We start from the raw sequence: 26020 nt of genomic DNA on the forward strand, positions 1-26020 counted from the left end.
TATATTTGCTTCTTCTGATTTTCTCTCCTTGTTTGACCAACAGTCTCTAGCAAAGTGACCAAACTTCTTACAACAGTAACATTGGATCTTCTTCTTGTCATACTTCTCTTTTCCCTTCTGAGCATTCTTTTGTCTATCAGAGGTTGAGCTTTCTGACTTCTGACCACCATCAGATCTTCTCCTGGCTTCTGAATGCTTCTGATACCTCCTATCAGAAGTTGCTTTCAGAGCCTGCTGCTCTACTTCCCTTTCAGAAGTTCTCTCAGTCAAACGTAACTCTTACGCTTCTAGACTGCTCTGCAGCTCTTCAATTCTCATGGTGCTCAGATCTTTGGAATGTTCTATTACTACCACAATGTAATCAAATTGAGAGGTAAGGGATCTCAATACCTTATCCATGATTGTTTCTTCAGAAAGAGTTTCTCCACACGCTTTCATCTCATTAATGATCAGAATCACTCTGGAGATGTATTCAGAAACTTTCTCATTATTCTTCATGTTGAGATTCTCATATTGCTTTCTCAAGGACTGAAGCTTCACCTTCTTCACTGATGCGTCACCACCATAGCATCTAACCAGTGTGTCCCACGCAGCCTTTGCTGTCGTTGAATCTGCAATCTTCTCAAACACATTTACATCAACACATTGATGAATGAAGAACAATGCTTTCTGATCCTTCTTCCTTACTTCCTTCTGCGCGTTTTTCTGTTCATCTGTCGCATCTGCTGCTACCGGAACATAACCATCAGTGACAAGATCTAGAACATCTTGAGCACCGAACAGTACACGCATTTGGATCATCCAACGATTCCAGTTTTTACCGTCAAATACTGGAAGTTTGGTGTTCATGTTGCCGTTTCCGTTCATCTTTCTACCTTGTACAGTACACTCAGATTTCTCACACAGTGTTTCCCAACCCACAGAATTAAAATTCTGATCAGATTTTGTTCAAGATTCAACACGAATCTAAGAATCAAAATCAAACACACAAGACCTCACGTTCACTCGTGTTTCCCAATGAATCCGAACCGGAGCTCTAGATACCAATTGTTGGTGCAAAGGTAGAATGAATGATGAACGGAAATATTCTATTAAGAGAATGACGGATACAAAACATGATAAAAGTTACAATGATTGCCACCCTATTTATAAGCTAAAACTAGGGTTACTAGAATAGGATAAAATACTAAAATACCCTCTAACAAACTTAGGGGCTAAGAAAATAGTACAACTAATAAATATGAATTACTTCTAATAGTTTTCACACAACTCACTTGGTTAGGCTTTGGATGATTCTAATTCAAATTAACATTTTTTTAAAAACAAGTAGTTAAATATAACTTTAAGTAATCGATGGTTTCATTATCATGCTATCACTCATAGCATGAAATGAAACAAGTAGTGAAATCAACATGTTTTTACAAAACAAGTAGTGAAATATAATTTTAATCAATCAATAGTTTTATTATCATGCTACCACTCATAGATAATCACAAAAATTAACTTTGAATAGAGAAATAAAGTAAAACCTTTTCATCATGTCATTTGGTTATGATTTTATCATAAACCTGCATTATGCACATTTCTCGCCTAGCGAGAGCAGAAGCTCTCCTAGGGAGAATGTTTGCACCATGAAGTTCTCTGCATTTGTTTTTTTATACATTGAACCATTTGTATTTCAACTATAATAGACAAACAATTTTAATCCAAATCTCAAAATTTTAAAATTTTCTCAAATTTTGGTCCAAACATACTCATGTGTTGCTTGAACATGTTCATGTACTTTAACAACATGTTCAAGTTCCTCTTGTTTTTCATAGCATTAACAACATAAATTTAAATTTTTTAGGAAAATATATAAAAGATAAACTAACTAGAAAGCAATTAAAATAGATAAATCACATATTTTGGATTGACAATATTGCAACAGTTTTAGTCATCACTTTCCCTTGTTGTCTCTTCAACTTTTCTTCTTCTTCTTCTTCTTATTATTATTATTATTATTATTATTATTATTATTATTATTATTATTATTATTATTTACCCTCTTTTTATTCTTCTTCTTCTTCTTCTTCTTGTTTTTCACTCTCTTCATTCTCCTTCTCAGCTTCCTCCACGTTTTCACTTTCACTTGCACCTCCATTTGTGCCACCATTTTAACCCATCCCTTCCTGATAAAATGGTTTCCCCCCCAAATCACTGGATACATCTAATAAAATCATTCTGGATAAGAACACGATCATACAGGGAGTGTGGATCTTGGATCCTCAAATGTATTATGTTCATATAATCATTAATAGAAAGCATTGGAAGTCTATGAGATGTCTCAATATAACATTTGCATGCTACCTTATTACTACCTAATCATTTTACCAATTCAAGATCTTTCATAATGTATTTCCTAATCTTTTCACTCATTGAAGCTCCTTCGTAATGTGTTGTATTTATCTTCTTAATGTAAAATTATGCAATCTTCTGAAAAATCGAGAACTATGTCGGTGCTCTATATTGATGATGCATTTCTAAAATAATCATTTGATTCTACTCATGAGTTACAACTTTAACATGTTGTTCACACCATCCCAACTTTTACATAGATCTCATCTACTATTATACATCATATTTTTTAGTCTCCAATAAATGACTTAATCCTAAAAAAAGTACAAATACTATTTAAAAACTACAAACACTTTTTTTTACATGAAAAACTTGTATGTTGGTGTATTCCCTAAATGTGTGTTTCGGTTGGTTCATGCATCAACAAATATTTCCTTGTGATAAGAAAACTGATTTTATTTAACATAATCAAAAAAGGTGTGACTTCAACACAAACTAACAAGAAATATTGCAAGTTCCCCGCATACTTATCTACAATGTTAGAAAACACAAACTTTCTCCATATATCCATCATTTTCTCTTGTCTATTCAACAAGACATATTGTTTGAATTTTTCTCCAACATTTTATCAATATGAAAACAACATAACAAGTTAATTTATGTTGGGAAAACAACTTAATTTCATTCATCAAGGCATGGTCTCGATCATTCACAATGATTTAGAAATCAACTTATTTGATATAAACAATTGTCTAAACTTGTCAAGTACCCAGATGAAATTGGCTTGGATTTCTTGTTCCAAGTAAGCAAACTCTATAGGAATTATCAACTTTGTCAATGCTACACCAACATTCTTAAGCAATTGGAATCATTACATGTTTGGTTTGGAAGTGTTGTTGAGGATCAACATCGAGTAAAATGTGCTTAGAACCTTCATTTTGATTTAAGTTCAACAACGCGTGCATTTCTATGTATGCACATCTCAAAGAAGATTGGTATGCAACACGCATTTTATATATTTGCATGACACGTGTGAGATTTTCCTTATTTTGGTCTTTCAACATTCTCATTATGAAAGTCGGTGCCATGTTCAACTTCATAATATCATGCACAACGTGTCTTTCCTTTCTATTTAAATGACTAATGATATCATGACCTTTTAATTTATTCGATTGATTATGTTTGTGAACACCACATCGAACCTAACGACCCAATCAATCTCGTAAATATTAGGCATCAATCTTAACTTTAATGGATGTCTGACCCATTTACTACATGTCATAGTTGAATATAAAAAAAGTGTCACGATATGAACTCAACTTGGTTTTAAAAATGCCACTTAGTTTATCATTTATACTTTTACAACTCATTTCGAATATGTAATATCTTAAGTCATAAAATAAATTAAGTGTTCGACTTGGTTTTTTTAGGAATGTTGGGTTTGAGTCTTTGTGCTTTTATGAAAGGAATGACGTGTAGACGATTTATACTTGATCACTCTTGTAAAGAGTTTCATCCTACTCAATCCCTTTGTGGACGAGTTTTAAATAGACTGACTCCTTTTCAGAAAAGTCTAATGCGTTGATTATTCATACACAATCTCTCACAGGAAGATTTTCAACATACCTAATCCCATTGTGTGAGATTTTTACATGGACATACTCATTTCCAAGAGAATTTGATGTGTAGGCAATCTATACTCGGTCCCTTTGGGGAGATTTTAACCTCCTCAATCCTTTGGTGGACGACTTTTATATGGATCAACTCCTTTTAGTGATAGTTTGATGTGTATAGGATCCATACTCGATCTCACTCAAGAGTCTTAAAAATTGCATGTGTGTCTTACTCAACTTTAAAATATTGACTTATAAGATGATATTTTCCCCCACTTCTAAACATATTTTCAAGTCATGTTTATTTTAATGTGGGACTCTTAACACAAATCCTCATGCCTAACACTATTAGGTTTTGTTTGTGGATTTAAATAGTGGATGATCTGATAGGGGTAGCCCAATAGATTATGAACTTGGCTCTAATACTATCTTAGAAATTATGATTGAGCCTAACTCAATCTCACAAGATTAGCATGTAAGGTAAAGATTGTCCCAATCTAAAAACATATTTATAGTTCAAAACACTTTCAATGTGAGACTCTTAATAGAGAGTTTCACCATACTCGATTCTTTTATATCCAGGTTAACATAGGCTGACTCATTTTTAGGAGAGTTCGACATGTAGGAAATTCTTCCTCATCTTGATTTTTGCTTAAAATATCAAGTCAATGCATAAAATGATAAAGTAAATATCATATGCCCTTACTTAAGAAAATAGTTTACACTGCACTACTTTATTAAAACATAAAATGTCTCAAAAATACATAAACAAATTTAAAAAGTATGATACTCATACATTCCAGTTCTGAGAATTATTTCCTAAGACTTTGTTTGAGATTTTTTAGGGAAAAGAGGAAGAGGACTTTTAAAAAATGTAAGGATGAGATGAAATGAATTTAGAAATTTAGATGAAGGGAGTTTTATGGGGTTTAGTTTTATTCATAATTCAAAAATCCTCTAGTTTTGGAAACTCAAAAATTGTATTGGATGAGAGATTTGAAGGATTTTGGAAGGCTTAGATAAGTTTTTCAATTATAATATATATTGTTATAATATTCTAAAAAATAAAAAATATTTTAATGATAAACATTTAATTACATTCTATACAAAATCATTCTTTCAAAAAATGATAAAAAAATTATCTATTTTGTTTTCAGATCTCTTTCTTCTGAAACCATCCCTTCCCTTCCTAACTCGCAAACAGATTTTAAGGTAACTAAATAATTGGGAAATAAAATTTGAAATTTAAATACTACCCATTAATATCCCAAAAACAACACACAAACATGTCAAACAACTGACAATCGAAATAGGAAAAGTCAAGAAGAATAACCTCACCCCCTATTATGAGAACACATGATAGATTTAAACCCACGGGAAACCACCATCAATTGAAATAAAGTACTTTCGGATAAGTGATGACACGCTATCATTGCATATTTTCGATCGAAGAAACGGATCAAAAGAAGTTAAAGAGGAGAAAAAATGAAGAACAAATGCCAAAGATTAAGGAAAAAATGACTAAGTGTGGAGAAATAAGGACTTATTGAAAATCAGGTGAAAAAAGAGAAAAAGCGTGCAACCACTGGAATAATCACACGCAACAACACGCGCACGATAGAAAAGTAAAGGCGGTAACACGCGTGCGATGCAAGTTATCACACGCGTGATGATCCTTTTTATCGATTTTTCTAACGCGTTAAGACTTTAAAAGGGGAAAGTTGGTATTCTTTCAAGGGTTTTAAATTTTATACGTTTTGACAAGGGTTTGCAGCACCATAAGTGATTTTGAAGAGCATTTGAAGTCATTAAAGACCAATTCTTCAAGGGATTTCTTACGCAACCTTCTTATTTGTTTATGGTATTGTAATTTACACAATGAGTAGCTAATTCTCTTTAGGTTAGGTTGTTTTTATGACCTATTTTGATATTGTTGGGACATATGTTTGATTTGATGTTGCATGAATAATTTGATCCATAATTCTATTCAAATTGCACCTTGTTCTTAATGTTTTTTATATGAGATACTCTTTTAATCTGATTTTGGGAACATAGGGAATATTGACCATTAGCCTATGTGTTAGACCTAGGGACAATTGTGGTGCTTACGCTAGTGGATTAGAGATAGAAAACTATGAGTAGTGGCTTATGAATTAACACTTTATTGCATTGTCTAATCTTGCTTACGCTGGTGGACTAGGGATAGAAAACTCTGAGTATATATTAGTGAGTTATACACCAAGGGATTGTGTATAACGCTTTTGTTAATTTGTCGTGGGATTATAGTGATGATACCATTCATGTAATGCATCGAATATCAATAATAGATAAAAAGGAGATTCTATACACAACTTGACCACTTCTGTATTATCGTCAGAACACTTTATTTTCCTTTCGCAATTTAACTCAACCCCCCCCCCCCATTTAGTATTTTCTACGCATTGCACAATTTTGTCTTGTTAAATATCGGTCTCTGTGGATTCGATCTTTTTGTTACTGCGATATCATCGGTACACTTGTCGAGAAGTCTTCAATAAGCATTAAGAGTACTCTGCAATAACAACTAGGTCAAAGACACTCAAATTTCTATTGATTCAAATAGAGAATAAAGCTCACTAATCTATCAAGATATCATTTTCACTGTTAGAAAAATGATTTTTCTTCGACATCATTCATATTAGTTGATTAAGTAAAAAAATTATGTGATTCTAGAATTTTCGAATTGACTAAACTACTTAATTTCATATTTGGGCAACCCTACTCTTAACCATCATCCTAACTCCCAAAGAAATAAATGACTCAAAAGAATATTTAATATCCTTACAAATAATCAATAATCACCATAACCATCTAAAGATATTATACCATGGGTTCACTTAATGTCACCTTACAAATTACAAACAAATGAAAATTTGACTCTCCTACTAACCCAAATACATACACACAAAAACTTCAATTAATAAAAAAAATGAGATTGAACCAAAGCAATTTGAATTTAAATATATTACTTTAATATTTATTTGATGTAAAACATGGTGTTCCCTTGAGAGGGAAACCCAAAAATTTGTGAAGTAACAAAAGAAATATTTACACTAAGGTTGAACGTTCTAAATTCACTTGTTGTTTCACGATTTTGAAAATAATGCTACCGAAAAAATTAACAGATCGAGTTGCAGACTAGATTGCTCTCTTTAAGACATTTTCGACACTACTCAAAATTGTGCAAGACAGACGTTCAACCACGACAGCTCTATGATAAAACAACCTAGTTTCATATTTTACGATTACTACTTACACGGTAGATAATCGATCTAGAAATACACTCTCTGATGGTACAAAGATCAATCATATATGGTATAAATATCACTCGTGGTATCTGGTATAAAGACCATACGTAATAATTTCTCACACAATGAGAAATTCAAATAAACGTCCAAAGAGAATTCAACGATAGTAATTTGACCATTCAAAATAATATCTCAAACAATGAGAAATTCAAATAATTCTCTAAAGAGAATTTTAAAAAAAAAACTTTATAATTTCTCAAACAATGAGAAACTCAAATGATTTTTTAAAGAGAATTCAAGAAAATACTCAAAAAATTTAACGAGTAGAAAAAAAGGGAGAGAAGTTTGTGTTTCGACAATTCGAAAATATAGAGTAAAGAGAATGGAAAAGAAAAAAAATTTAAAAAAAATTGTATGTCTTGGAATGAAACGTATCCATTCTTTTTATATAATGATGTAAGCTTTTTATATAAGAGTAATGTTATTCTTACACCATAATGTTACACCAATACTTACACCAAACATTGTTCACCGTATTTATACGGTGAACAGTGTTTTTTTTAAATAAAAAATATTAAAAAGTATTTATAAAAAATATTTTTTTTAAATTAATTTTATAGCAAAAATATAATATTTTTTATTAATCAATTTTATTATTTCATTAACCACAAAAATATATGTTATTAACAATTTATTTTTCTGATAGTTTATTAACCAATTTCACAATTTTATTAATTAATAAAATACATAATATTAACCAATATCTGATCTATAATTTGATTAATAAAATTGAAAAATTAAAAACTATAAATAATAAAATAAAATAGGTCACCATTACAAATTAATGTCAGAACTTGGTTGATATTATGTATTTTATTGGTTCATAAAATAGTGAAATTGGTTAATAAACTATCAGAAAAATATGTGGTTAATAACATATATATATATATATATATATATATATATATATATATATATATATATATATATATATATATATATATATATATATATATATATATATATATATATATATATATATATACTTTTGTGGTTAATGCAATAATACAATTGGTTAATAAAAAATATTATATTTTTATTATAAAATTAATTTTAAAAAAATATTTTTAAAATTTTTTTTATTTAATATAAAATTTTAATATTATTTTATTTGGTAAAAAATATTTGAAGTAAGTATTGGTGTAGGATATCAGTGCAAGAATATCTTTAGCTAGTCAAAGTATCTAATAGCAACTAAGATGTAAGGAGGTGGCCATAAAATAAATATAAAAAATTGAGACATGTATACAATAATTCCCACGTGTATTGTCTATGAAAATGCATACTTTCTTCTTTAATACACAGTGATGACAAAGCTCCCTTCAAACGTTTCTTTGGTAGTTTAACCAAACAGCTGGAATTCCGGTTACAACTCTCTTGGAGCCATTACCGGCCACCGGAACACCAGTTACCGGAACTCCATTCCCCTTCGATAGCATCGAATTAGAACAAGAATTTTGTTGAGACACTTTTACCCTAGCTGAAATATTTACAACTCCATTTCTCCTAACTCTATTATCCCACAACCTATAACTCAAAAACTGCAATTGGTTTTCATGCACATAACCTCCAATGAAATCAGAAATAGGTATTCTAGCCATTCCAACACTACTACTACTAGTTCCTCTTGTTTTGTATCTCACATCTATTGTTACGAACCTTGCATGCATTGGCACATTCATCACTAACTTCTCATTCCATCTAGGGTAACTCCCGCCTTCCGAATCAAGCTTGGTGGTACTCGCTTCGTCGTTGCTTCCGTCGCATTGAACCGTGACGAATGTGTTTCCTTTTATGGCCTTTTTGTTCTCGTGTAGATTTTCTGCAGATAGAATAGTTATCTCTATTGTCATTGACATCTTAATTATATGTTGAATGAAATAGAAATATTATTATGGATTATTGTTTCAACTTCAAGTAATAAGTAACTCTATTTTATTGGAGGATTAGAAATTGGATGAAATAATGAATATAGAAATTGAGGACTGAAATTAATTAAGGTTGAGTTGAAGAGAATGAGAGGATTTGTGGTATAGATATATGGAGTTTTGAGAAAGGGGAGAGAAAGGAGAGAGAAAGAGAATGGTTGCTTCTATTTTTTATTCGAAGCCTTTTTTTTGGAATTGAAAGGAACTCGGCAACAAAAAAACGGTGGAATTGAACTGTAGAAAAAAAGGCGCGTGGTTTTGACGAGTGGAAAGAAAACGTTTTAAAGTGTCTTTGCCGTTATACTTACGGCGGAGCTTACTTGGAAGTTTCGGTTCTCTTTGAAGGAATTTTCGACCAATTGTAAAGCTCAAGATTGGAATTTATTTCTTTATTTCATAATTACCTCATAATTTGCATAAGAATTGTTTTTCCGGCTAGCTGGACTTATAGCTAAAGGCCTAAAAACACACTTAAACAATAAAGTATAGAGTAGGTCATTCTTCGTTCATTCATCCAAGAGTTCAAGGAAGTCAAAATCATGAATCCCTACCCGGTTAAAGTCATGGTTAAATAGTTACGTCTACACAAGAGTCACGGTCACAACACAAATGATTGCATCCATATGAAGGATGCAATAGAAGATTTAATTAAGAAGGGGTAACTTATTGAGTACACCTAGGATGGTGACCGAAAGGGAGGTCAAGACAGTAAGAGTGGGTGTATATTTGTCAAAGAAGAAGACACCCCCCCCCCCACCCCACCCCTCAAGGAAAAAACTCCAAATAAGACAAATAAGACTATTGAAATTGTCACTAGAGCCAAAGGGGGAAAAGACAGTTGTAGTGAAGAAGAGGAATACGAGAAAGGGAAGCGACAATACATCACATCCATTACTGGTGGTCTTACAAGTTCAAGGAACCCTTCCAAAGGAACGATGAAGAGAAAAATCATTGAGGTGATGGCTGTAAACAAAGAAAATGGGGAAGCTTCAATCGGGGAATTAAAAAGATCTATTCTTAGATTCCTTAATAGTGAAAAGGTAGGAGAAATCCTAAACGAGATCTTTCTTTTGGTGATAACGGTTATTGTCACCAATCTTGACGTCTCTCGAGTCCTTATTGATGGCGGAAGCTCTTATGATATCATGTACTCATACCTCTTTGAAAAGCTAGGGTTGAAGAAGGAGAAATTATGGATCTATGAAGGATCTGAAATGCAAGCTTTCAATGTTATAGTAACCCGCCCCTGGGGTTATGTCAAACTGATGGTCACCCTAGGAGAATAAAGAGACAACATGATGGTCGACTTTCAATTTCTAGTGGTTCCTTGCAAAAGAGTCTATAAGTGTTTTCTGGACAGGCCCATCGCAACAACCTTAGATGTTGTGGCTTTCCCAATCCATCTCAAACCTAAATACCACAACATCCACGAAGAGCTGGTGATAATATGCGACAACTTATCTGGAGAAAAAATGATATACAAGGATCTTCAATAAGACTAAAAGAAGAACAAATGCAAGGCTATGGATTTCAACTTAGCCTCTCTCGTCAGGTAGTTAAGAGACATGTCAATTAAACCCTCAGTAGGTAAAGCAAATTATTCTGGTGGAAAATTTGCAAGTGAAGACTCTCAGTGAAAGTCTAATCCAGCTACCACATCCCCTAGCAACACCTCCAACGGCCAAGCCGCTTGGATAAATTTAACTTGATGCATATGTAAAGCGGTGAGTAAAGCACTTATGATAAGAATAATGGGAGTTTTATGTATTTATCTTTTAAGAAATGACTTACCTAAAACACTAAACGATATTTTCCCTTTGAAATTTTTGGGAATCAATTCTCTTTTTCTTTTCTTATAAACTCTTTGAATCTTTTAACAAGAGAGATCATTTTAAAATTTTCACTAATTCTTACTATGTGATTAGGGTTGGCAATGAACTGAACCAACTCGAAAATAGTTTGAAACTCGGTTCGACAATTAAATTATTTAACTAGGTTCATGAACCAAATGAGTTGAATATGAGCAAAAAACTAAGTTTTTTAACTAAATGAGTTGAACTTGAACTATACATAGTTCGGCTCGTTAGATTAATGAGTCAACTCGATTATATATGAGAATAATTATATTATCTTTAAGAGTAGGTTTAAAATTTTACTCCAAATCTTAACCCTATATTGTCCCTCCATACTAGTTATGGTAGTAAAGCAGACAATTGTATTTATAGTCATCCTTGTTGGATGCATTATGGCATTTGTGAAAATAACATGTGTCCTGAAGGTTGCAAGTGGTGTAATCATTTTGTGATGGATGTGTAATAATTTTTAGTAATTCTTTTTTGTACTATTTCATTAAATTTGTAAGGTTCCTAAATATTTAGATGAAGTTGTGGATTTTTGAGACAACTTTAAACTCCAATTGAGTAGTTGTTGAATTAGACTTTCAAATATATCTCTTGAAAGTTGTGTAGTTTTTTAAACTCCAACTAATAACTTTTATTAATATTTTCTTTTTAAAAAATATTAATTTAAAATGTCAAATATATATATATATATATATATATATATATATATATATATATATATATATATATATATATATATATATATATATATATATATATATATATATATATATATATATACTTAAAAATGGCTTTTAAGTCCGTGGAACAAGTGAGTTGAACCTAATGAGTTGAACCTAATGAGTTGAACTAAATTGTTCGTGAACTTATAACGAGTCGAGTATGAGCTTAAAAAAAGTTTGCGTCGAGCTCGAACCGAGATTTGAGCTGAACTAATTCTTAACGAGTCGAGATGAGTTCGACTCGACTCGACTCATTTCCAGCCCTATATGTGATAAACTATTTAAAGAATTCAAAGAATTCTTTATTTACATGTTTTGGACATATTTTATGATTCATCATTTAAAATTTGATGCTACAAAACATTTCTACAAAATAATCTTAAGTTTTAACTTTTGGTAGCCAATTCTTTTTGGATATTTTTGAGTTAGTAGATTTAAAGAAGCTCATGTTATTAGAAGAGAATCTAGTAGACAACATTAAATCATGAATTTTGTTAAACAGTATGAGTTCACGTGGCCATTTCTACCACAATAATTGTATTTAAAGATAGTGGGATAGGTTTTCTTTTTAGCAAGTAAAGTAAAATTTTCTTGAGGGACTTAGCATTACTATCAGGTTGATAACCTAGACCACTTTTATTATAAGTACGACTCTTTGATTATATGTAATCATGTCAATATCATTTATAACTCTAGTAAACCTACTTAGAGTTTGATACAAATCTTCAATTTCATGTTTCAAAGAATCACAGGTTTTATAGTTTGTTATAAGACATATATTTCTATCTTCTTTTGATTCATCAGATGAATTTGGATCGTTTTTTTCCTTTGTGAGATCCATCTCGTTTTGAAATGTTTGCATTGATTCCTCTTATTTTAGTTTCTTGATGAATTTTAATTCATTTAGTTAACATTACTTGTATCTCCAAATTTCAATGTCGAATTAGTTTTCCAACACCAGACATTAAATCTCAAATACTTGTTAGAAACACAATTTTCAAACAGTTTGTCAAGAGTTTTAACATTAGAGAATCGGTTTTAAAGATCTTCTTCTTAATCGTTTGGTGTCTCTAATTATTGATATAGTGTGTTCATCCTTTTGATCTCAGTAGAATCTCCATAGATTATTTTAAAGAGTGTATCACACTTCTTTCACAATGCTACAATTAGAAACATATATGTACTCTCAAATGTTTAACGCATTAAATATCAAGTACTTGACTTTAAAACTTGTTGTACTTTTTCTTTTTCTTCTATGACCATAAATCTTTCGGTTTATTCACCACTTCATTATTTATAAAATGAAGGGGAATAAATAGATCATCTACAATATAATTCCACATATCAAGATTAGCTTTTAAAAAATGTCAGTCTTGTTTTCAATATGATATACATTTTACCATCAAATGGTAGAGGTTTGTTCAAATTAAGACTTATATGTACAATAAGTGTTTGAAGTCATTACTCTATCTCCTGAGACAATTAGTCTTTATAATAGAAGGTTTTCATACCACTAGTTAACCAAGTAACTCTAAAGACAAGAAAGTTGGTGAATTGTGTTAATTGGTTTATAAATTGTGTCTACCATCTAAAAAATACATAATAGGATATTGTATATATCTTCATTATCATATCATATTAGTATCCATCTCTTTATATCGCATCTATATCCATTGTGTATATCAAAGGAGTCCTTGAAGTACACTTGAGAAAAGAAGAAGAAGAAGAAGAAGAAGAAGAAGAAGAAGAAGAAGAAAAAGAAGAAGAAGAAGAAGAAGAAGAAGAAGAATAAGAAGAAGATGGTTGAGTTGAGATCAAATATGTATTGATAAGTTAGTTAGGGGATTAGGAATTAAAAATTGTGAGTTGTTTAATCTATCTCTCTTGAAAAATGGCGTTATAGAATCCTTATTAAAATGAGGTCATTTGGCAAGACTTATTATCCTTTAAGCATGGGGATATTAAAAGTCAAGTCAATGAAGATTTTCCTAGTTTTGTGGGTAAAAAAGATTTCATTTGGTGGATTGATTTGAATATGCTCGATTTTGACCAAGTGGCTGACTCTAGCACATTGAGGGATTATTTTAAAGGAAGAGTATGTAATGGGGAGTCATTGGGGTTTTGGAGGTTTATATGGATAGGATATGAATTTATTTGCACTCAGTTTCCTGATTTATATCGAAGGGCAGATAGGAAGAAAGTGAAGGTTTGAGATATGGTTTTGTTGGAGAGGCTTTGTTTATGACTGGAACCTACAGATTGATGATTCTAATTTGTCTTCTACAAAAACCGATCAATTGGAAGGCATGGAAGATGTTCTACAAGAGGTTTCCTTGGAGCAGCAGGATGTTGATTCTTATGTATGGTGAAGAGATCCTTGTGGCTTCTCTGTAAAATCTTATTATGCTTGACTATCTGATATGGTTAATGCAGGTCCCTCAAATTCATCAGTCTGTCAACAAGTCTTGAACTCCATTTGGAACATAAAAGCGCCAAGCATGTTGCTCGTGTTCTGGTGGAGACTAATTATCAAAAAAATTGCAAACAATGGTGGATCTATCTATAAGAAATGTGACTGTTGATAAATGTTCTCCTCATTGTTTCAAAGAAGATGAGTCGAGATTGAATATTTTATGCTTGTGTCTGGTTGCCAAGTATATATGGAGGATCATCCTTAACTGGTTGGTTTTGGATTCTAGAATTGAAAAAGTCTCTTTGAACAATCATTTCTTATCTTTTACCAAGATGCTTAAATAGAGGATTTCCAAAGGGATTAGCGGTTTGCTCTAGATCTTGGTTTGTTGGTGTCTGTTGATTAGTAGAAATAATGTATTGTTTAATGATGGATTCAAATATGTGTTAAAAAATTCTTAGTTTTAAACTTCTTTCTTGGGAGTGGGTGGTTGTTAGGCGCAGAGGGTGTGATGATTATAATCTTTTTTTCTTGGAGCCATAGTCCTTTGTTTTGGATTACTAGGTGTCCTTTGTTAGTGCGTGAGGCACTTTTGTGAGGAGATAAAAGAGAGAGAATATGGAATAAGGATTCTATTATTGAAGAATGAATGTGTTACAAACTGATTTACATATACATGTATTTATATATAAAGTTACTTGACTACTAAGTAACAAATATAAAAAACTAAGTAACAACCCCTAAACCCTAATTATCTTTGGGTTTGGTCCATACACAACTTAGATTATATCTTATATCTCAACATACCCCCCTATAATCCAAGTTGTCAAACATACACTAATCATAGTCGATCTGAACTATTCCTAATTTCTTTCTCAAATTCAAAAATCCGTTGATCTTCAATCTTTTGGTGAAAATGTCGGTCAACTGTGATTCATTTGAGCAATGCCTCACTTCAAGTTCACCTAAATTTACCTTATCCCTAAGGAAATGAAATCTAGCTTCGATATGCTTACTCTTTCCATGCAAAACTGGATTCTTCGCAAGATTTATGGATGACTTGTTGTCGATCTGCAGCACTAGAGGTTTCTTCACTTCGGCCTTCATTTCTTCAAGCACGTATATTATCCAAATTTCTTGAGATGCAGCATAGGATCATGCTATATATTCAGCCTCACACGATGACAATGCCACCATAGGTTGCTTTCTCGAGCACTATGAGATTGGGGCACCAAACACTTAAAAGAAATAATTTGTTGTGCTTCTTCGATCTTCCTTATCTCCACACTAATCACCATCTTAATAGCAATTAATCACAACTTATTTTCTTTTAGAATCCTATCGAAATAGAATTCCATAGTTTATCGTTCCTTTTAAGTATCTCATGATTCTTCTTGTAGCCTTCATGTGTGACACCCTTGGTTCACTCATGTATCTGCTCATTAATCTGAATGAGAAACCTATATCAGATTGACTGTTGCACATATATCTCAAAGATTCGACAATTTGTTTGAACAAAGTTGCATCGACTTTGTCTTCCTCTCCATGTTTTTCCAACTTCAAGTCTGGTTCGAAGGGTGAAGATGCAGGAGTCGAATCACCCATCTGGAATCTCTTGATTATCTTTTTGACATACTTTCTTTGATGTAGCATCATACCTTGCTTCTACATTTAAAATTCCATGCCTAGGAAATAAGACAAGTTTCCCAGATCCGACATTTCAAAATCCTTCTTCATCAGCTCTTTGAAATGTGACAAGTTCTCCAAGCTACTTCCAGTTACTAACAAGTCATCAACATATAAGTAGATGATTATTATGTCTTGTGCCACAACCTGGACATAGAAACCATACTCAAATTTACATTTTACGAATCCCAATTCAACTAATTATGAGTCAATCTTCTTGTTTCATGCCTTTGGTGCCTGCTTGAGACCATAGAGCACTTTGTGCAACTTGTATACTTTTCTTGCTTCCTCCTGAATCATAAACCCATGAGGTTATGTGACATATACCTCTTCATCGATAGGACCATTCAAAAATGTTGATTTCACATTTAAGTGAAATGTCGACTAGCCTTGCTTGCATGCCAAGGAAACAACTACCTGAACAGTCTCCAATATTGCTATTGGTGCGTATACTTCAGAGTAGTCGAATCCTGCTCTCTGAAGAAAACCTTGAGCTACCAATCTCTCCTTATGTCTTGCTATCGACCCATCAACATTGTGCTTCAAAACACTCACTTCACTTTAATAGCTTTTGTATGTGCTGACAATTCAACTAACTCCCACGTGTTGTTTCTTTCAATTACTTGTAACTCTTCGACCATAGCTTACTTCCACTTTTTATCGCTTAAGGCTTCACCATAGTTGATTGGTTCAACACCTGCAAGTAAGGCGAAATAAACTAATTAGCTATCGGGTGTGACTTTATCATCACCAGTCACTTCATAGTCTTGAATTCTTGTTGGACGAACTCTAGTTCTTTGATGTCTTTGACTAGTACTGGCTACACCATCTTCGAATTCCAATGTGTCGGGCATGTCAGCAGCTTCTTCAACTTCAACTAGAATATCTTCGACTTCGACATCATTACTTGTTTCCTCAAAATCATAGCTCATCAATGGCTTGTTAATTGCACCACTTGAATTCCAATCCCAGGAATAATTTTCATCAATCACAATATCTCGACTCATAATGATCTTATGATTAATTGGATTGAACAGCCTATATGCACCAATTTTATGATATCCTACTAGAATCATAGGTTCACTCTTGTCATCAAGGTTCCTTCTTCTAGCATCAGGAGCATGCTTGTAACAAATAGAGCCAAACACCTTCAGATGACTCACTGATGGTCGTTTTCCGCTCCAAACTTCTTCAGAAACCTTGTTTTTTAACTTCTTGGTAGGGTACATGTTCACAATATAAACAATAGTGGAAACAGCTTCCCCCATAAGGATTTTGGCAAATTCTTCTGCTTTAGCATGCATCTCGCCATGTCCACTATGGTCTTGTTTCTTCTTTCTGTTATTCCATTAAGTTGATGTTAAGGAGTGGTTACCTCATGATCAATACCATGATCTGCATAGAATTCTTCAAACATCTTGGATGTGTATCTTCATCAGTTCGCAGAACTTTGATCTTCTTCTCACTCTGGTTTTTGACAAGCATTTTGAATCTCTTAAAGATTTAGAATACTTCGCCCTTTCGCTTGATCATATAGATCCATAGCTTTCGACTAAACTCATTGACAAACGAAACAAAATACTTGTTTCCACCAATGGTATGCTCTTCAAAAGGGCCACATACATCTAAATGTGCAAATTCGAGTATGCAGGAGGATCACATTGGCATAGTCAAAACTAAAGACTTTCTGGATTTCTTTCCGACTATACAACCTTCACAGAGTTTGTCAGGCATCTCCAGACTTTGTATACCAATTACCATATCTTGAGTAATCGGTTGATTGAGTGATCGAAAGTTCAAATGTTCAAACCTCAAATGTCACAACCAACTATGCATGTGGTCAATAATTTTTAGACATTGTGCTTCAGTTGAACTGATCATGGTCTTGAATGTCCTATTCTTCGACAAAGGGGATTTCAAAACCAAATTATTCTGAGTGTCGAACAGTTCCAAGGCTCCGTCTTTCATATCACTAAGAAACCTTTTTCGATCAATTGTCCAACACTTAGCAGATTGCACTTCATTCCAGGTACATAGAATACACATTTGATCATAACTTTTCCTTCATTGCTCCTTTGAAATATTATGTCGCCATTACCTTCTACTTGGAACGAGCTATTATCAGCAAGTTTGACCTTGCTCTTCTTCGATGAGTCGAAATCTACTAACCACGCTTTTCGATCAGTCATGTGATAGCAGCCCGAGTCGAGGAACCACATCTTGGATTCGACATGGTCATCTGCAACTGCAGCCATAACTACCATATCTTCAAAATCATATGAATCTTGGCGTGCAAGGTTCACTCCTTTCTCCTTGTCTTTTTTCAATCCCTTGTCTTTATTGTACCAATAATTCTTGGTCACGTGACCTCACTTTTCACAGTTATAGCACTGCACGCCTTTTTTCTCTTTGTCTTTCTGATAGGAGTTTCCTCCTCCTCTTTTCGAGGATTCAAAAGCCCTATCATCGACCTTGTGCTTTTGAGGGTTCGACCAAGACTTCTTGCTCTGAGTCTTGTCTCCTTTTCCCTTGAACTTGTCGGAACCACCATGTTTTTTCCAAGTCTGGGCCTGCAGTACTTGTATCGAATCTTGAACCCATTTCCTTTTGACAATCCTAATCCCATGTGCCTCCAACGAACCAACCAAATCTTCCAATTTCATGGTTTCAAGATTGTTGGATTCTTGAATAGCTACGATAATGTAATCAAAGTAAGACATTTGATTCTTGAATAGCTACGATAATGTAATCAAAGTGAGAGGTAAACATACGCATTACCTTCTCAACTATCATCTTATCATTTAGTGTTTCACCATTATCCTTCATGAGATTGATGAGATTTTGCACTTTCGACACATAGCCTGCAATTTTTCATCTTCTCCTATCTGCAGCAACTCATACTGCCATCGCAAAGTCTCCAATTTGGCGACTTTGATTTTCTCACCTTCTTCATAGTACTTGACAAGAATATCCCATGCCTCCTTCGTCGATTCAGCATGAAAGATCTTGTCAAAATTCACTGAATATACCGCTGATTGAATGCAATACGCGGCCTTGCAATTTTCTTCTTCGCCTCCTTGTTCGCCACTCTCTGAGCATCGGTTGCATTCTCAGCAAGCTCAGGGATGCCATTAGTAACCACTTCTAGGATTTCATGAAAGTCGAACAAGGATTGCATTTGTTTTCTCCATCTAATCCAACTCTTACAATCCCAGAATTAGGAATGTCATTAGTATCGTTCATCTTTGCAATGATTGATTAACAACTCACAATCCCAGAAACACGATCCCCGACGTGTAATTCTTGAAAACACGATCAAGAACCTAATCAGAGTTCTAGATACCATTTTTTTAGTGCGTGAGGTACTTTTGTGAAGAGAAGAAAAAAAGAATATAAAAATAAGGATTCTATTATTGAAAAATGAATGTGTTACAAACGGATTTACATATGCATGTATTTATATACAAAGTTACTCGACTCCTAAGTAACAAATATAACAAACCAAGTAACAATCTCTAAATCCTAATTATCTTTGGGCTTAGACCTCATACAACTTGGATTATATTTTATATCTCAACATCCTTGACGTTTTTGTATTTTGTAGAGTATCGCATGTATTCCTTTTATTCGATTATTTGCTTATAAAAAAATTATTTAACAAAATGATAATTAATGTAAAAAAAAAATTTAACAATAATCAATTCAAAGTCAACAACATAAAATAAATATAAAAAAATGAAGACATGGATATAGTAATTCCCACGTGTATTATCAATGAAAATGTATACTTTCTTTTTGAATACACAGTGATGACAGAGTAATCTTCAAAGGCTACTTTGGTAGTTTAACCAAACAGCTGGAATCCCCGTTACAACTCTGTTAGAGCCATTACCGGCCACCGGAACACCAGTTACCGGAACTCCGTTCACGGCAGATGACATCGAATTAGAACAAGAATTTGGTTGGGACATTTTTACCTTCACAGAAATATTTACAACTCCATTTCTCCTAACTCTATTATCCCACAACCTATAACTCAAAAACTGCAATTGGTTTTCATGCACATAACCTCCAATGAAATCAGAAATAGGTATTCTAGCCATTCCAACACTACTACTACTAGTTCCTCTTGTTTTGTATCTCACATCTATGGTTACGAACCTTGCATGCATTGGCACATTCATCACTAACTTCTCATTCCATCTAGGGTAACTCCCGCCTTCCGAATCAAGCTTGGTGGTACTCGCTTCGTCGTTGCTTCCGTCGCATTGAACCGTGACGAATGTGTTTCCTTTTATGGCCTTTCTGTTCTCGTGTAGATTTTCTGCAGATAGTATTGTTATCTCTAGTGTTTGTGACATCTTATGAATTTAAGCCTAGAGACAAACCTCTCAAATATTTATTTTAAAATTTAACAAAAAAGTTTGTTGGGTGAAATAATGGATATAGATATTGGAGTGTTGAGAAATTGAGGGTTGAAATGGATCGAAGAGAATGGAAGGTTTTATATGAAGTTTTGAGAAACATGAAAGAAAAGAGAGAGAAAGAGAGTCGTTGCTTCTATTTTATTTTTATGGTGTTTGAGGCAATAAAAATATATGGAGCGTGGTTTTGACGATTCAAGTTGAAGGAGAGCGTTAAGAAAAATATGTGGCCGTTAAAATTGACGGCGGCGTTTACTTGGAAGTTTCGGTTCTGTTTAGTGGAATTTTCAACCAATTGTGAAGCTCAAGATTTGAATTTATTCTTTATTTCATAATTGCCTTAAGAATGTAGAAAAAAACAATACTCGAACGGCTAAGGCTTAATAATCTTTTGATGAATTTAAATTTTAGATTATAGTAGACATATGACCTTAAAATTGTGTGTATATAGGGTTGACGGTTAAAATCGTCTTCATGAGATATGACACATCGTGCGGGTTGTCTTTGAATTAGATTTAACATTGGAAAATAATTGGAAGCTAGAATCACATATGCTCATATGGGTAAATTCTAAATCGATAACAAGATGCATGATACACATATTTTTTTTGAGGTCATTAAGGTTGTAACAGAAACAGGACTTAGATAAGATACAATTGAATAGTAGGCTAATTTCGGAGTTAGTAAAAATATTATCATCACTATGTCTACTCTAGAGATATTTCATTCACCGAGTTCTTTAAGGTGTCGTGGAGCGTTCAACTTTTGATTTTTCATTTCGGTTTTTTTTAGTTGATTTTCGACTCTCTTTTTTATTCCCTGTCTCATAAAAAATATTTTATTTGAAAATTCACGGTTCTTAAGAAAATGATTGGATGTGTTGGTTTTGATGATAAAACTAATACCATTTACTATAATACCCCTATTAATTGTAGTTAAAAAAGTGGTTAGATAAAATGAAAGTTAATAAATAGGGATATGATAGTTAGAAAATAATAATAAATATTGCATTGATATTGTAAAAGGACAATTATTTTAAGAAAAAGAAAAAGTGCAAATGAGACATTTTTTATGAGACGGAGGGAGTAGTAATTTGATATCCTCGTTTTTCAAGTTTTTTTTTTCAAATCAGTTGAATTTTCAACTTTTCTTTTCTTTTCATCAGACTTACTCGTCTTCTTTTATTTTTCTCAGTAAAGATACCATAAACTTAAAGATTGTTATTCCAACAACAACCTCAAACTTAAAATAAACAAAGTTATGAGAAATCAACTTACTAACTCTGAAAATGGTAGGAGAGTGTTTAGACTCAGGGTTATGATGTGTGAGAAAAACCATATTTCCATAACATTACTTTGATGGTGCTTTTTCATTTTTCTCTTGCCTTTTGGAATTGATTTTTTAGTCTTTCTACTTAGAGGTGCTAGCGGAGATGACACCATTTGAGATATTATTCTTGAGACTTTTTCTGGTGGTAGTCATTGAAATTGATTTTTCTCACATGTTTGATCTTGTCTACTTGATAGCGATTATCTTTTTCTTTTTCTTGCTTCCTGTTTTCAAACACCTTCAATGTTATTTCATCATCATAAATTTTTAAATTGAGTGTACTTTTTTTCTAAATCGATATTGCATCAACTTGTAAGCAAGAATGGTCGACCAAGAATGAGAGGTGTCTCTTCATCTTCAGGCATGTCCATGATCACAAAATCAACTGGGAAACTAAGTTTTTCTATTTTAACCAACATATCTTCCGCTGTTCCTAGGGCTGGAAATGAGTCGAGTCGAGTCGAACCCGTCGTCAGCTCGACTCGACTCGATAAGAATTGGTTTAGCTCGAAACTCGACTCGAGTTCGACACGAACTTTTTTTTAAGCTCGAACTCGACTCGTTTTAAGTTCTTGAACAACTCTGTTCAACTCGTTAGGTTCAGTTTGTTTACTTCACGGACTAAAAAGTCATTTTTTAAAGTTTAAATTTTTTTATTATATTTGACATTTTAAATTATTCTTTTTAAAGGGAAAATATTAAAACAAAATAAAGCTTTCAAGAGATAAATTTAAAAGTCTAATTCAAAAACTATTCTTTTTGAGTTTAAGTTTGTCTCAAAAATTATCAGAGGATGAGAATAATAATATTTACCTCTATTGAAAAAAATTGTTGAGTCTGGAAGAAAGAGTTAAAGTTTTTTTTCTTCAGAATAGAGAACAAAGACTGAAAATACGTAATATGAAGGATGAAGGAAGTTCTCTAAAACCTAAAATCTAAAAAGGAATGCTAAAGGTTTTGCTTTTGGAAAATGCAATACTAATAAATGGGCATATTTAAAATCTTAAAAATAGTTAATAATAATAATAAAATCAAAAATAATATAAAAGGATACAAATTAAATCATATAAATTGTACAATATTTAAAAAACGTTATTTTTAAAGTGGTAGTTTAAAAAACAAATTTAGAAGTAGTTTAAAATGGCACTTTAAAATTAAAAGTCACGGGGCATTATATTTTTTTTTTTAGAGTTAGAAGTATTTTACTTTGTATAAAAAAATGTCACAAGTATTTTTTTAAATATTTAATTTGATAAGTTAAAAGATTAAAATTTATATATTAATTTAAAAATATTATATATATATATATATATATATATATATATATATATATATATATATATATATATATATATATATATATATATAACCGAGTCGACTCATGAACCTAACGAGTCGAACTATACATAGCTCAAGTTCAGCTCATTTATTTTACGAACTTAGTTTTGAGCTCAAGTTCGACTCATTTGGTTCATGAACCAAGTCCAACGAATTAATTATCGAATTGAGTCTCGAACTATTTTCGAGTTGGTTTGGTTCATTTCCAGCCCTAGCTGTTCCATGTGGATGTTTTGTGCAGTGATATACAAATTTTAAACTCATCTTTGTATCATTGACTTTTTCAATACCAAACTTTTGATAAATTGAAAATGACATCAGACTCACACTAACTTTAGAATCAATTAAACCTTCTTGAAAGTTCTATCTTCTATAATGCATAGAATTGTAACACATCCAAGATCTTTTCTTTTGATGAAATTCGCGTACTACTTCTCAATTAAGCTTATTGGCTTAACTCCCAATGTTCTCTTTTTAGAAATCATATCTTTCATGAATTATTGGTACATGGACATTTACTCGAGTGCATCCACAAAAGAAAGAATTTTGGTTACACATGCCTTTAGTTCGACTTCTAATTGAAATAAGTGGAAGTGTGTTGGTGGGACACCAATAACATTTAGAACAGACACATTAAATATCTTTCTCGCGATTAACCAATGTTTCACAAATGAGTATCGATATATGGTTATACATATCATAATATTAATGTTTTTTTATCAAATAAACTAGTGGCTAAAATTCGCCATTTAAATATGAACAAATAGGATGTCGCAAATTTGAACTAGCATCCTTATATCTAATGTCTTTGCACAACTACCAATTGAGCTGATTTAACAAGACAATTTATTATTAGTTTTTATTTGATTTAATCAACATTAAATTTAAGTGATGTATTAATTTATGTATTAAAACCTAATAATGTTGAATAAGAACCAAACATAATTTATGTAAATTGCAAATGTATAAAAAGAATGAGAAAAAGGAATATGCATTGACAGTATAAAATATTTTTACACTGTCAACCAATGAGACCCATATATCCCGCCACATCACGCTTTTATTTTTAAAATACTATTATGATTTGGCAATATAAAATGTTTTGATTGGATGTCAATGTAATATTTTTTTACACTTACAGTGCACTACTTTTAACCTCAAAAAGAATTATTTTATCATATTAGTGTACTTTACGGTGATCAAAAAAATTTAATAAACTAATTTTATTTGTGAATTAAATAAACTATTTATAAAAATCTACATTTAAACTCTAAAGTTACATATTTTAATTCTAAATTGGAATTAACTATAAAGTCAAAATTGATTTTATTTGAAATATCAATAAAACATGTTAAAATAAATTTTACATAAAGAAATCAATTTCAAATGCACTAGATGTGAAACTAAACATATATTTAATTGTTAAATTATTATAAATGTTTAATTTTAAAAAATATAAATGATTCTAATTATTAACTGCTTAAACTTTTTATAAACTCGTAGAAATTTCTCATTTATACTTAGACTTGCAATAGCAAGTTTTGAATTATGAAGACTATACTTTTTTGAAAATATATAAAGACTATACTTTTAACTTTGGATGATTTTGTAATAAAAATGATGAAGTTCTGTTCCCTTGCGTTGCTGAGTAAGTTCCAAGGGAGAAAAGTTCGATCTTTTGTATTTATTTAGTTGATTCTTTCATTTAACAATGACAGTACTTTCTAATTGAATAAGGATTCCTTTGAGTGGTTGACTGCTTCTTAAGATGCAACCAGGGATTAGTCAAGAGAAAAATACTCAAAAGATTAATCTTTTGGAAATTATAGCAGCAGTTTCTGTGATTAAGAAAATGTAAGTCAACACTTCTTGTTATGTTAAACATGTACTCCTATGATTAAGGATGGAAAATTGGACTTGGATTGGGTCCGGCATGTCGGACTTATCCGTATTTTTTCGTCAGCTGAATCAAAATTTTATGTACATTATACCTGTTTCACCCGGGTTTTTGCATGTACAGACACGAACATTAACGGGGAGGATGTGAATTTTTATAACTTTTAAATTTTGGAGCTTCAGGATCCGTCATGTCTGTTTCGCCCTCATTTTTCATAGGACAAATCAAAATTTTATGTCTACACTCTCTATCATGATCGTCCAACTCCATTTTTTTTTAAAGTCTTTTGCATAACTTACATGACCGTTTACCAACCCAACCCAATGATGTCTAACATACACATACGTAATTACATATCAATATGATTCGATATCAATGACATGTCTCATATACATGTCTATATGAGAGGGTATGCATAAGAGACAAAAATGAGTTTGGAGGTTTTTAGGAGGATAAGAAATTAAGAATTAAGAATTTGTTTAGAAAAAATAATGGTGCACGCTTCAAGGATGTTTCCTTCTCTTGTTGCATTCATAGTAGGTAAGGTGACAGACCATGAATTATTATAATATGAATGTTTGATTACTCTTTATTAAAATAGATTTTGCAAATGGTGAGTATTGACTCAAAAGCTATAAACATTAAAAGAGTTAAAAGAGTTAAAGATGAAAAAGAGTTAAAGATGAAGTGATTTGTGTTTGAATAAATTCTTACAAAATAGTTATAAAACCTAAGTTCAAATAGAATCGATTCTAAAGAGAAAAATCAATTATACTCGAGAATAGTCAAATATGTCAAAATTAATTAACACATTCTCATTATCAATTCTAAGTGCTTCAACCCTTGAACCAAAGATACACTTAGTTATAGGTGAAAATAGGTGGAAAAGAACATTCATTTCTCAAACTTAGTGAATCCTGGATTGCAATATCCTGAAATCCGAGTTTACACAGTTTCACGCACTAGTTAATCTCAACTATCAATTTGTGAGACTCGTTAATCTATATCAAACAAACAAGTTCACACAATGGAACAATCTTAGTCGATTATCGATAGATCAGACAGTCGAGTGGGAATTGAAACAACAATGCCATATTTAATGGTCACGGTGTCTGACACTTATA

The 26020-nt window shown here is 32.1% G+C and overlaps 2 protein-coding genes across 2 annotated transcripts; both read right to left on the reverse strand.

Moving 5' to 3' along the window:
• Positions 1-8492: 8492 nt before the first annotated feature.
• LOC127075892 (BON1-associated protein 2) lies at positions 8493-9313 on the reverse strand. The gene has a single exon (XM_051017397.1). It carries the CDS (start codon positions 9154-9156, stop codon positions 8620-8622), a length of 537 nt encoding a protein of 178 aa, XP_050873354.1. The 5' UTR covers positions 9157-9313; the 3' UTR covers positions 8493-8619.
• A 10343-nt stretch (positions 9314-19656) lies between these two features.
• LOC127075893 (BON1-associated protein 2) lies at positions 19657-20481 on the reverse strand. The gene has a single exon (XM_051017398.1). It carries the CDS (start codon positions 20267-20269, stop codon positions 19733-19735), a length of 537 nt encoding a protein of 178 aa, XP_050873355.1. The 5' UTR covers positions 20270-20481; the 3' UTR covers positions 19657-19732.
• Positions 20482-26020: the final 5539 nt, after the last annotated feature.

Source organism: Lathyrus oleraceus, chromosome 4 (genome assembly GCF_024323335.1).
Source record: "Lathyrus oleraceus cultivar Zhongwan6 chromosome 4, CAAS_Psat_ZW6_1.0, whole genome shotgun sequence".
Classification (NCBI taxonomy): Eukaryota; Viridiplantae; Streptophyta; class Magnoliopsida; order Fabales; family Fabaceae; genus Lathyrus; species Lathyrus oleraceus.

Excerpts from the sequence above, each read along its gene's own strand:
- LOC127075893 (XM_051017398.1), bottom strand. The coding sequence starts at position 20,269 with ATGTCACAAACACTAGAGATAACAATACTATCTGCAGAAAATCTACAC.
- LOC127075892 (XM_051017397.1), bottom strand. The coding sequence starts at position 9,156 with ATGTCAATGACAATAGAGATAACTATTCTATCTGCAGAAAATCTACAC.